Raw genomic sequence first — 14,468 nt, forward strand, 5'->3', positions numbered from 1 at the left:
TTGATGCAGTTATGGTCTTTTTCATTTCTTTTATTTGGTATTAAAAAGGTTTAAAAGTCCTTACATTGTCACTTCACTCACTATCAGCTGGGGACTGATTATTGTGGTTAGATTAGATTTACATTTGTAGCAAATACTCAATGTGGTTAAAATACACCATACAAGTGTGCAAAGAATACTATTTCTAGTTACTGAAACCATCACAAGGCCTAGTTTCCTCTTCAGTAGAAGGTATTGAAAAGTGTGCTCGGTAAGAGCTGAATAATTGTCCCCACACCAAAACGCCCAGTTTTGGTGTAGCAATGTAAAGTTATTGTCTCCGCCAGGCCGAAAGGCATGGCGAGAGAGTATGTTTTGCCCCCTGTCCGTCCGTCCGTGTGTGTGTGTGTGTGTGTCCGTCCGTGTGTCCGTGTGTCCGTCATTCTGTCCTTTTGTGTACAGCTAATCTCCGGCACCGTTGGCTTGATCGCAGCGAAACTGTGCACACACACTCCCTGGATGTCAGAGCAGAACCTCTGCCCCAAATTTTTCAAATTAGCCTTTTATAGCGCCACCAGGAGGCCGCTTTTTGCAAAACACATTTGTTGACAGTACTCCTACAGATTTTATCCAAACATCACGCAAATCAGTACACAGTATCTCTATAGTCATGTGATCAACACGGATCTGTCCAATTTTCCATATTTCATCCTGATTGGCTAAGGTTGGCTTCCAAAGTTTGCAGGATTGCTCCGTTTTCAACAAAATGCCTCAAATCATGAACGCAGCTTGCGATTTCCGTGAGATTTCACACGCACATTCCCACTAGGCCGAGGAAGAAATACCACTTGAATCAGCCTCATGGTGGCGCTATAACAGACCGATTTGTGTTTTGACCTATAACTGCACCGATCTGTGTAAAACTTTGTAAGCGCACTCCCTAGAGGTCAAGGAAAAACCTTTGCCCTGAATTTTTTACATTGCCTTTTATAGCGCCACCAGGAGGCCGACTTATGTAAAACACATTTTTTTATATTACTCCTTCCGATTTTATCGAAATGTCACGCAAATCGGTACACATGATCTCTACAGTCATGTGATCAAGACGGATGTGTTTGATTTTTCATATTCCATCCTGATTGGCTAAGATTGACATCTAAAGTTTGCAGTAGTGCCTTGTTTTGAACAAAATGCCGCAAATCATGAACGCAGCATCCGATTGCGGTCAAACTTTGGACGCACATTCACACTATGTTGAGGAGCAAATGCCACCCTTTTAACATTGGCCTGTTATAGCGCCACCAGCAGGTCTAATTTAGCAAAACAAATTTTTGAACAAAATGCTTCAAATCATGAATGCAGTGTCCGATTGCCGTGCAAGGCCTAAGAAGAAATGGCACCCTTTTCACTTTGGCCTATTATAGCGCCACCAGGAGGCCACAATAACCTACCTGACCTGGCGGAGACCTGTGCTCCGAGGAGCACTTTTTCTAGTTTATAAATAGAATGTATTATTGTTAATATTAAATAATCTATGCACAGTTAGACAACTTGAAATACAGTATTGTGTGTGAGTTTTGCCAAACCGCCGACGCACAAATACACAGAGGGGGCGATACCAAAATAAACACACAAATTGTCACTTACTGAGACAAGCGAACCGCAAATCAAGCATGTTCTGAAGGACACACAAGAGAAAACAGATTGCTATAGTCTCTATAGAGCGTGCCAAAAATCCTGAAGGGGGCGTCAACAAGTGTCTTTTGGTAGCAGCGGACATCTTTGAGGGGTATAAACCAGGTTGACTTAACATTGCCCAAAAGAAACATGTCTGCGCTACTATGCCACGCCCCCCCCCCCCCCCCCCCCCCCCCGTGGTGACGACGCGTTGGCGCGCTCTATAGGCTACAAAGACAAACCAAGGACATCAAATGTCACTTATTAGCGAATGGTTCAGCACCACTGCTGATGGACAGCAACAAGCCATGTGTGCACTGACCCAGCAACATGCCTTTTTTATACAGGGATAAAAGACACACACGCACACACACACACACACACACACACACACACACACACACACACACACACACACACACACACACACACACACACACACACACACACACACAAATAGCAACAGTTTAGCAATTACATTTAACCACTTAAACCCTCGAGACTTAGTAAACTGGACCTGAGTTCTGTACTTGGACTGCTTTTTCCATCTACTCTACACCAAATCTCTTTGCCAAAAACAGCCGTCACGTTGCGTTGTGAGGTTGTAGATCTGCTATTTTTGGCTAATGTTCCCCTCGGAATATGGATTCTGGGGTTCAAGTGGTTAAAGGTATCTGCTCTCTTGAATGTATCTACAGGTATCGAGGTCAGCATGGTGCAGATGATGCAGGAATAGAGGATGACAGTCTTTGTGTGCTTGTATTCCATTGAAATCCCTTTCTTGTCACAACAACTCACTAATCTTGCAGCTGTGTTTGTATATTTCTATACTTCACCCAGCAGATATGTGAGTTTTTTATTCTCAGTCAGTCTTTTTTGGGTGTTTGTAATCTGGGAATCTCTCTGTAATCTCTCCCACACTCCCTCTCCCTCTATCCCTCTCTCTCCCCTCCTCTCTCTCCATCTCTCTGTCTCTGTTCTACTCGACATAGCTGATAGCCCAGAGGAGTACTTCCTGGTTCAGGTTCTGTCAGTTCGCTTCATCTGTGTCTCAGCAGATCCGATGGAAAAGTTGTGAATGTTCAAGCGCTCATGAATACAAACACATCCATGTTCCTGCTCTCTGGGATGGGGTGGTTTGGGATGCAGGGACCAAACTGTCAACTCTCCGAGTTAAAGGGATAGTTTACCCCCAAAAAGTTTTTTTTCCTATCGATTACTCACCCCATGGAGACTTGAATTCATGGAGATTTTTTAGTTTTTGTCACATTCCTAAACCAATAATTTGATGGCGGCGGCGGCGGCGGCGGCTCCGGTAGGAGACTCAAAGAGTCAACTTTGAGTCTCCTACCTCAAGGTTTCCACAATTTTTGGGTCGGCCACCTTGACCGACAGGATTATATTTTACCGGCCAAAGAATAAATGAATCGGACATATTATAATTAACGTCACAAGCATGTTTGAAGAGGCTACATGCACCCAACTGATAATTACATCTTACCTTGTTACTTACAATCTGTTCCTGTTTTTAAAGTTAACAAAATAATATTTGATTTGTGCTTCGCCATATGACGGTGTTGTTGCGTTATAGATCAGATCGTTGTAGATCAGCTATTTTCCCAATACCCCCCTCCGCCCCTCGAGGTCGCGACCCACAGGTTGAGAACTACTGTGTTAGAGCTGGGTAATATATCGGCACTATATCGATATTATGTGATATGGTTTTAATTCCTTAAACTGTATTTTTTGCATTAAAAAAATAATTGTAGCAAAAAAAGCAAATCTACAAACCCACAATGTCATGTGGCCTGTTTTGATTTTGGATATATGCTATTTTCACTGTTTAATCTTTGGCAGGGTGGGGGGGGGGGGGGGGGGTGGTATAGTTACAACATTGTTACAGTATCTTGTTGAAGTATTTTGTCCAAAAAAAAGAAGGTTTTATCCATATTGCCCAGCCCTATCAAATGTTGATTTGTTGGCAGCAGTTTTTCATTCAGGATTTGAATAGACAAGAACTTGTCTTGTATGTTAACCACTTTTGTGGACTGGTGTCAGAATATGACTGCTGTTTATGTGTTTCTTTTGCCACGGGGTCCCCAGCAAAAGTAGTTAATTTAGCATAACAATCATTTTAACCACTTTATCCATTTATATGTTGGCAAAAATAACAGATCTACAAGCTCACTGCGAGCTTGTACATCTGCTATTTTTGAAAATATTTTTCAAATGTTATCAAAAATAGCAGATGCACAAAATTATTCAAAATGTTTAAAACATTTTTTATTTAAAAGTTTGGATTTTTCTTTTTTACACAGATCTTCTCTTCTGGGGGTTCCTGGCACAAAACATTTTCAGATGGGGGTCCGCAGCCAAATACGTATCAGTTTGCGGGTCCTTGACATGAAAAAAAGATGACTGAAACAGACCGGTCACATGAAGTCTGAGATCCACGATGTCTGGAGATCCACATTGGAGCCATACTGATCCAAAGGTTACACACAATTGGATCTTTTTTTAAATCAACATTGATGTCGGATAGTGGTTTTGATAGCTAATTGACTAGTCTCTCATTCTGTCTTCAGACCTTCAGCCTCCTGTGCTCTGTCATTTTGTTGAGGTAGCTGGTGCGCTGGAGACTGAGAAACTTGGCTACCAGGTATGAACTATGGATTAAGAGCGTCTGCTAAACGCATGACGATGCTGCTGGGAATCAGCCAAGTGGACACCCAGCCCATCAAAGCATGAGGGAAGTATCCGTTGGTCTGGCTCTGCAGACCCACGGTGGCCAGCTGGGCCGCTACGTACCGTTTCGGGGTGGGCATGTCCAGGGTGGGCTTCCTGATACCGGTCATCTTAGTGACCACACCGAAAGGAAGAATGCTCTGGATAATTATGCCCCGATCCCTGTACTCCTCGTGCAGACCGCGAGAGAAAAAATCCACAAAGGCTTTTGTAGCAGAGTAGACAGTCAACAGAGGGAATGGGTCCATGGCAGTGGCAGAGGACATGTTGAGAATGATTCCTTTGGACCTCTCTATCATTCTGGGAAGCACTAAGCGTGTCATCTGGCACACTGAGGCCATGTTGACGTTCATCATGTTTGTGATGAAACTGTCCAAATCTGGAATGTTGTGATAGTACGCAGCACATGGGTAGCACACACCAACATTGTTGACTAAAACGCCGATCTCCAAGCCAGCCAGCCCAGCTTCAATTTTGAGGTAGATGTCTGTCCTGCCAAAGTCTACAGCTATGGTCTTTGTCTCAACTTTGAACTGTTCTTTCAGTGCCTTGGCCACATAATCCAACTCCTCCTGGGAGAGGCTGATCAGCACGATGGCAAATCCTCGACGCGCCAGCTCCTCTGTGTAAGATTTTCCGATTCCAGCTGTGGCACCAGTTACAACTGCCCATTTTCCCACCTTTGGGGTGAGAAGCTGCCCGTTACCCAAGACCCAAATCCTAAAGCCTGAGATGGATTTGTATATCAGCCATGATCCCAGGGAGGACATGCTGAAAGCTCCGACCCAGAAGAGAGGCTTGTCTACCTTAAGCAGTATGGTCTGAATATTAAGCAATGGCATGGCAAAAAGCATAGTGTTGATTGGGTGTGTGGAGAGATGACATTTAAAGGTCTGAGAAAGAATGGGACTATTACGTCAGTCATCGTCATATTTGGGAAAGTGTGATACTCCATATTTGGGCATATTTAACATAAACAGATGAACAAGACATACATACAGGCATACGGAGATCTGAGGAATTACCAGGGTGATGCCCATTGGGAACGCATGGTTATGCAATACCCATTGTACCTGTTGTCAGATTACCCATTGTACTGTACCCATCGTCTGAGTACCCGTTGTCAGATTACTTAGTGTAGTACCCATTATCATAGTACTTAAAGGCCACTTGAAGGTTTATATATGCCAACTCTTTTCGTCACAATGGTGTGGTAATAATTATGATGGTGTGGTGTGCCCATGATAGTCTCCTGAAATTTGTCTGCTGATTGTCGCGTATTGCTTACTTTATGGTTATATCCTGAGGTGAGTATCACCAGGACATGCCGCTTGAATACAGTCCACAAATATGTATGCAACACTGTTATATGTGGGAATGTGTAGCAGCATAAAGTCTTGACAAAAATACATGGGGAAACAGAAAAATGGACAATGAAGCTAAACTTAAAATAAATAGGCTACTAAACAAAATAAGAAGGGTTTTAAACACGAGAGAGAGAGAGAGAGAGAGAGAGAGAGAGAGAGAGAGAGAGAGAGAGAGAGAGAGAGAGAGAGAGAGAGAGAGAGAAAACACATAAACACATAAATAAACTCAAAAATTACAGGTCAGAGTCAGAGATCTCAACAGTCAATAAATCACAAATTGTGACAGCACCTCTACGAATATGCACCTCCATATGACTGGAAATCACGCACACGCACACGCACACGCACACGCACACACACACACACACACACACACACACACACACACAGACAAAATACAGCATGCAGCTGCTAATAATATGACTGTCAAGTCATTTATTCTTGTTTATACAGGGATACAATATCCAGCAGATCAAAGCAGCACACAGAGCCTGCGTGCGTGCGTGCGTGCGTGTGCATGCGTACCTTCTCACAACAGAAATGGTTGTTTTATGGTTAAAAAAGATTTTTAGATATAGGCTTACAATTCAAATAAAATGCAGGTTGGGGTTAAGGCCCTGACACACTGAACGAGTCATTGACACGAGTCACACTATTGCAATCATCTATTGAATTATAAAAAACAGACTTTTGTTTCTAGAATGGTCAATAAAGTGAAAACAAACATTGATATGCACTGCAAAACTGCCCTAAAGATACACCTTCAGGAGGCTGCAATTCAAAAATGGCCCCTGTCTAAGTCTTAACCTACCCCCCCCTACCCCCTCCCCCCTCTTTCATTTTCTTCTTTTGTATATATTTTTGGGCGGTGTAGCCGCCCCTATAAGTGGGGTTGGGACACCTCATTAGTACACCCTTTCCTGCACTGTGATTGGCCCATAATAGTACACCCCTCTACATTAGTACACCCCTAGCTGTACTGTGATTGGTGGACTCTATTGGCTGACTTTATTCAGCACTGTGATTGGCTAGTGAGACACATGATGACATTAATAACCTATAAATAGGACTATGCACATTTTTTTAAGTGAGCTTCCATCACTGTGATGACCACTGTGATGACCACACCGCCCACTTCACACTGGGTGTGATTTTTTTCTCTCTTCATACCAGTAACCTGAAAGCTGATTGTATGACATTCTGTATAGTAGTGTGTATATCTGTCTGTCTCTTATCATCATGATTTGTGTGCATGGGGTTCTCATCTTAAACAAGCCAAGTGCTTAATGAGTCTTCCAGTTTAGTAGACCTTGTATTGTGAATTTGTACTTCCATGTACTGTGATTCTCATGTCTTACTAAATAAAAGTACATCAATCAATCAATCAATCAATCAATCAGACTTAACATTGCCCAAAAGAAACATGTCTGCGCTACTATGCCCCCCCCCCCCCCCCGCATTGGCACGCTCTATAGGCTACAATGGACAAACCAAGGACATTACATGTCACTTATTAATGAATGGTTCAGCACCACTGCTGATGGACAGCAACAGGCCATGTGTGCACTGACCCAGCAACATGCCTTTTTTATACAGGGATAAAAGACACACACACACACACACACACACACACACACACACACACACACACACACACACACACACACACACACACAATAGCAACAGTTTAGCAATTACATTTAACCTCTTAAACCCTCGAGACTTAATAAACTGGACCTGAGTTCTGTACTTGGACTGCTTTTTCCATCTACTCTACACCAAATCTCTTTGCCAAAAACAGCCGACACGTTGCGTTGTGAGGTTGTAGATCTGCTATTTTTGGCTATTGTTCCCCTCGGAATATGGATTCTGGGGTTCAAGTGGTTAAAGGTATCTGCTCTCTTGAATGTATCTACAGGTATCGAGGTCAGCATGCTGCAGATGATGCAGGAATAGAGGATGACAGTCTTTGTGTGCTTGTATTCCATTGAAATCCCTTTCTTGTCACAACAACTCACTAATATTGCAGCTGTGTTTGCATATTTCTATACTTCACCCAGCAGATATGTGAGTTTTTGGGCGGTGAAACCGCCCCTATATGTGAGGTTTGGAAATTGCACCCCCCCAACCCTGCGCTGTGATTGGCCACCAGTGTACCCCCCTAACCCTGCACCGTGATTGGCCAATCACAGTCTATTCAGGACTGTGATTGGCTAGTGAAACATGACACATGTGCATAGCCCTATAAATAGGACTATGCACTTAAAAAAACCACATTTATATTTTTTTTAAAGTTAGGGGTGTACAATGGTTAGTCCACAATATTAGTTTTCTTTAAGTGAACTTCCATCACTGTGATGACCACTGTGACCACACCGCCCACTTCACACTGGGTGTGATTTTTTATTCTCAGTCAGTCTTTTTTGGGTGTTTGTAATCTGGGAATCTCTCTGTAATCTCTCCCACACTCCCTCTCCCTCTATCCCTCTCTCTCCCCTCCTCTCTCTCCATCTCTCTGTCTCTGTTCTACTCGACATAGCTGATAGCCCAGAGGATTACTTCCTGGTTCAGGTTCTGTCAGTTCGCTTCATCTGTGTCTCAGCAGATCCGATGGAAAAGCTGTGAATGTTCAAGCGCTCATGAATACAAACACATCCATGTTCCTGCTCTCTGGGATGGGGTGGTTTGGGATGCAGGGACCAAACTGTCAACTCTCCGAGTTAAAGGGATAGTTTACCCCCAAAATGTTTTTTTTCCTATCGATTACTCACCCCATGGAGACTTGAATTCATGGAGATTTTTTAGTTTTTGTCACATTCCTAAACCAATAATTTGATGGCGGCGGCGGCGGCGGCGGCGGCGGCGGCGGCTCCGGTAGGAGACTCAAAGAATCAACTTTGAGTCTCCTACCGGATCAAGGTTTCCACAATTTTTGGGCCGGCCACCTTGACCGACAGGATTATATTTTACCGGCCAAAGAATAAATTAATCGGACATATTATAATTAACGTCACAAGCATGTTTGAAGATAGGCTACATGCACCCAACTGATAATTACACCTTACCTTGTGACTTGCAATCTGTTCCTGTTTTTATAGTTAACAAAATAATATTTGATTTGTGCTTCGCCATATGACGGTGTTGTTGCGTTATCAGATCAGCTATTTTACCAATACCCCCCCCTCGAGGTCGCGACCCACAGGTTGAGAACTACTGTGTTAGAGCTGGGTAATATATCGGCACTATATCGATATTATGTGATATGGTTTTAATTCCTTAAACTGTATTTTTTGCATTTTTTGTATTTTTTACAAAAAAAGAATTGTAGCAAAAATAGCAAATCTATAAACCAACAATGTCATGTGGACTGTTTTGATTTTGGATATATGCTATTTTCACTGTTTAATCTTTGGCAGGGGGGGGGGGGGGGGATATATTTACAACATTGTTACAGTATCTTGTTGAAGTATTTTGTCCCAAAAAAAAGAAGGTTTTATCCATATTGCCCAGCCCTATCAAATGTTGATTTGTTGGCAGCAGGTTTTCATTCAGGATTTGAATAGACAAGAACTTGTCTTGTATGTTAACCACTTTTGTGGACTGGTGTCAGAATATGACTGCTGTTTATGTGTTTCTTTTGCCAGGGGGTCCCCAGCAAAAGTAGTTAATTTAGCATAACAATCATTTTAACCACTTTATCCATTTATATGTTGGCAAAAATAACAGATCTACAAGCTCACTGCGAGCTTGTACATCTGCTATTTTTGAAAATATTTTTCAAATGTTATCAAAAATAGCAGATGCACAAAATTATTCAAAATGTTTAAAACATTTTTTATTTAAAACTTTGGATTTTTCTTTTTACACAGATCTTCTCTTCTGGGGGTTCCTGGCACAAAACATTTTCAGATGGGGGTCCGCAGCCAAATACGTATCAGTTTGCGGGTCCTTGACATGAAAACAAGGGAACCAGGAGACCTGGTACTGCCAGACCCCTAGTGGTTGAAAGATCAGAGCACTATGTCACGCTAAGCTTGGCCAATCAAAAAGAGGACAGAAGACAGACCTCTTTTATGCCCATGTATGGACGAAAACGTTTGGAGAGGGGGACAGACAAAGCCTCATGTAGGCCCGACCCCCTGGGTCTGGCAAAAAGATGACTGAAACAGACCGGTCACATGAAGTCTGAGATCCACGATGTCTGGAGATCCACATTGGAGCCATACTGATCCAAAGGTTACACACAATTGGATCTTTTTTTGCCAGACCCAAGGGGTCGGGCTTACATGAGGCTTTGTACCTGTTTCGTCCATACATGGGCATGGTCACTTTGTCCTCTGGCCCCAGCCAAAAAAAAATCTGTCCCCCAAAAAAGTCTGTCCCCCTTTCGTCCATACATGGGCATGTTTTGTACCTGTTTTCTCCATACATGGGCAAAAAAATGGTTTTAGTCACTTTGTCCTTAGGCCCCAGCCATAAAAGTCTGTCCCCCTTTCGTCCATACATGGGCATAGACACAGGCTGACACGTCATGTGAAGTCTGGGTCTGGCAGAACCAGGTCTCCTGGTCTTGTTAAATCAACATTGATGTCGGATAGTGGTTTTGATAGCTAATTGACTAGTCTCTCATTCTGTCTTCAGACCTTCAGCCTCCTGTGCTCTGTCATTTTGTTGAGGTAGCTGGTGCGCTGGAGACTGAGAAACTTGGATACCAGGTATGAACTCTGGATTAAAAGCGTCTGCTAAATGCCTAAACTGAAAACGCATGACGATGCGGCTGGGAATCAGACACCCAGCCCATCAAAGCATGAGGGAGGTATCCGTTGGTCTGGCTCTGCAGACCCACGGTGGCCAGCTGAGCCGCTACGTACCGTTCCGGGGTGGGCATGTCCAGGGTGGGCTTCCTGATACCGGCCATCTTAGTGACCACACCGAAAGGAAGAACGCTCTGGATAATTATGCCCCGATCCCTGTACTCCTCGTGCAGACCGCGAGAGAAAAAATCCACAAAGGCTTTTGTAGCAGAGTAGACAGTCAACAGAGGGAATGGGTCCATGGCAGTGGCAGAGGACATGTTGAGAATGATTCCTTTGGACCTCTCTATCATTCTGGGAAGCACTAAGCGTGTCATCTGGCACACTGAGGCCATGTTGACGTTCATCATGTTTGAACGTCAACTGTCCAAATCTGGAATGTTGTGATAGTACGCAGCACATGGGTAGCACACACCAACATTGTTGACTAAAACACCGATCTCCAAGCCAGCCAGCCCAGCTTCAATTTTGAGGTAGATGTCTGTCCTGCCAAAGTCTACAGCGATGGTCTTTGTCTCAACTTTGAACTGTTCTTTCAGTGCCTTGGCCACATAATCCAACTCTTCCTGGGAGAGACTGATCAGCACGATGGCAAATCCTCGACGCGCCAGCTCCTCTGTGTAAGATTGTCCGATTCCAGCTGTGGCACCAGTTACAACTGCCCATTTTCCCACCTTTGGGGTGAGAAGCTGCCCGTTACCCAAGACCCAAATCCTGAAGCCTGAGATGGATTTGTATATCAGCCATGATCCCAGGGAGGACATGCTGAAAGCTCCGACCCAGAAGAGAGGCTTTTCTACCTTAAGCAGTATGGTCTGAATATTAAGCAATGGCATGGCAAAAAGCATAGTGTTGATTGGGGTGTGTGGAGAGATGACATTTAAAGGTCTGAGAAAGAATGAGACTATTACGTCAGTCATCGTCATATTTGGGAAAGTGTGATACTCCATATTTGGGCATATTTAACATAAACAGATGAACAAGACATACATACAGGCATACGGAGATCTGAGGAATTACCAGGGTGATGCCCATTGGGAACGCATGGTTATGCAATACCCATTGTACCTGTTGTCAGATTACCCATTGTACTGTACCCATCGTCAGACGTACCCATTATCATAGTACTTAAAGGCCACTTGAAGGTTTATATATGCCAACTCTTTTCATCACAATGGTGTGGTAATAATTATGATGGTGTGGTGTGCCCATGATAGTCTCCTGAAATGTGTCTGCTGATTGTTGCGTATTGCTTACTTTATGGTTATATCCTGAGGTGAAATCACCAGGACATGCCGCTTGAATACAGTCCACAAATATGTATGCAACACTGTTATATGTGGGAATGTGTAGCAGCATAAAGTCATGACAAAAATACATGGGGAAACAGAAAAATGGACAATGAAGCTAAACTTAAAATAAATAGGCTACTAAACAAAATAAGAAGGGTTTTAAACACGAGAGAGAGAGAGAGAGAGAGAGAGAGAGAGAGAGAGAGAGAGAGAGAGAGAGAGAGAGAGAGAGAGCACATAAACAAACTCAAAAGTTACAGGTCAGAGTCAGAGATCTCAACAGTCAATAAATCACAAATTGTGACAGCACCTCTACGAATATGCACCTCCCTATGACTGGAAATCACGCACACGCACACACACACACACACACACACACACACACACACACACACACACACACACACACACACACACACACACACACACACACACAGACAAAATACAGCATGCAGCTGCTAATAATGTGACTGTCAAGTCATTTATTCTTGTTTATACAGGGATACAATATCCAGCAGATCAAAGCAGCACACAGAGCCACTGTGTCAGTCTCCACAGAGGCAGTGTGTTTGTAGTTAAGCCATTACCAACACTACAGCAACACATGCAAAGAATTAACTTACTGTACAGTTAACTTACAGGCTTCCATACTGCTGATGGTGGCTCCCAAAGTGTGGGTCGGGACACATTTGTGGGTCGCGGACCGGACACATTTTTATGGGTTTCCTAAAATGTTTTAATAATTATTTTAAAAGATATATATTTAAAAAAATGAAAAAGACACACACACGCACGCGCACGCACACGCACGCACGCACGCACGCACGCACGCACGCACGCACGCACACACGCACACACACACACACACACACACACACACAATTCAATTCAGCACCATGGACAGCACTCGTCTAGCCCAATTGCTAATCCTCAACATAATACAAGTCAAGACAACATTAACAATATAAGATAATTACCATAAAATTACTTCATCAGTCAACTCACCTATTTAAAAAAGAGCTTTGACAGTAATTTATAAGCTAAGTGTCTTCCTCTTAATCTATAGATGGGTTTCCTGTTTGTAAACATGAGAGGATGATGCGTGCGCAGTGGCGGGATGAGCCTGTAGAGGGCGCTATTACCCTAAAAATATCCTATACCCTATTACCCATAAAATAAATGGTCTTCACCAGGTTTAATGAAAGTAGATTAAATGATGCAGTTTGTAATATCTTCTTTACTCAATAAAAATGATTTGTCGGAAGTTGGATCTGTTTGTATATAATAGCAGCATTATGCCTATTATGCCTATAATAGCAGCATTATGCCTATCTAAATCCCGAAAATAACAATAGAGTGAATGGCGCTTCCGGTTCGTTCTCCCCCGCGCATGCGCAGATTGCACACTCTGCTCTGTGATGACGTCGCGCGGAAACCCATCTATAGGGAGTGGCATATAATGTCATATAAAATGAGTAATAGTAATTCTCTTACAACATCTCCCAACATGTCATTAAGTTTATATCATAATTTTGGAACCTCAGAGAGAAACCCAATGCTCCAATGTCATAGGTAGGCCTACCTGTGCCAGCACAGATGCTCTGGCTGGTGTTTCCTGGACCTGAACGGACTGTGGGAGATCAGGAATACAGTAAGTCACATCCCACACACCAGCCAGCAGCCACCTTCCATTAATGTTTACGCATTAATCGGGAAACCTGGAAGTCTGTCTCTGCTTTCACTGCTGTGACCTTGCTGCATTCGGCTCCACTCATACAGTATCTGAATAACTTTATGACAGTATGATCTGGCCAATCTGAACCCTGCAGACATGGAGGCAATTTCTCAAGCCATTGCTAATCAAGACACTGTGATTGCTCAACATGAACAGACTTTGACACAGATTATTGCTCGTTTGGAGTCACTTACTGTTAGTGTAAATGGCATACGGGATCACCTCAACACCCAGGCCGCTGCTGCTCCCGCCGCTGCTGCTGCTGCCCCTGAGGCTCTCCTGGCCCGTGAAATGCCAGTCCCCGCACCAGAGTGTTATGCTGGGGACCTAGGAGCTTGTCAAGCTTTTCTAATGCAATGCTTTCTTGTTTTTGAACAGCAACCACAAACCTATGCTTTAGATCGTTCCCGTATATGTTACCTGCTCGGCCTGTTGAAGGGGTCCGCTCTCACCTGGGGCTCTGCTGTTTGGGAGGAACAGTCTCCAGTGTGCCAGTCCTATGCTGCTTTCACCCAGCAGTCGGTTGTATGATATTTCTCGGCCTGAGCGGGAAGCGACGGAGAAATACATCCGGGACTATGTGGTGGCTGGAATCCTCCGACCCTCTTCATCTCCGGTGGATGCTGTTTTTTTTTTTTTGCCAAAAAAGATGGCTCATTAAGACCTTGCATAGATTACCGTGGTCTGAACAATATCACTGTTAAAAACAAATATCCTCTGCCCTTAATCAGTTGTGCTTTTTCACACCTTGATGGAGCTACCATTTTCACCAAACTAGATTTGCGTAACGCTTACCACCTTGTGCGCATCCGGGAAGGTGATGAATGGAAGATTTTAATACTCCTCTTGGACACTTTGA

The 14,468-nt window shown here is 43.5% G+C and overlaps 2 protein-coding genes and 1 pseudogene across 3 annotated transcripts in view; 1 reads left to right on the forward strand and 2 right to left on the reverse strand.

Moving 5' to 3' along the window:
• The window catches only part of LOC308079209 (epoxide hydrolase 1-like), a 526,014-nt gene that overhangs the window by 423,778 nt on the left and 87,768 nt on the right, over nucleotides 1-14,468 (forward strand). The gene's annotated exons all lie outside the window — the stretch shown is intronic.
• Nucleotides 4,323-5,255, reverse strand: LOC308081975 (very-long-chain 3-oxoacyl-CoA reductase-A-like; the record flags this gene model as incomplete). The annotated part of the gene is made up of 1 exon (XM_080423589.1): nucleotides 4,323-5,255. The coding sequence occupies one exon, from the start codon at nucleotides 5,253-5,255 to the stop codon at nucleotides 4,323-4,325; it is 933 nt and encodes a 310-aa protein (XP_080279715.1).
• Nucleotides 10,519-14,179, reverse strand: LOC308081976 (very-long-chain 3-oxoacyl-CoA reductase-A-like; annotated as a pseudogene). The gene is made up of 4 exons: nucleotides 14,030-14,179; nucleotides 13,824-13,888; nucleotides 13,457-13,504; nucleotides 10,519-11,470 (listed from the first exon to the last, which is right to left on the reverse strand). The product of its transcript is annotated as a very-long-chain 3-oxoacyl-CoA reductase-A-like (transcript).

Source organism: Gymnoscopelus braueri (genome assembly GCF_963280865.1).
Source record: "Gymnoscopelus braueri genome assembly, chromosome: 3".
Lineage (NCBI taxonomy): Eukaryota > Metazoa > Chordata > Actinopteri > Myctophiformes > Myctophidae > Gymnoscopelus > Gymnoscopelus braueri.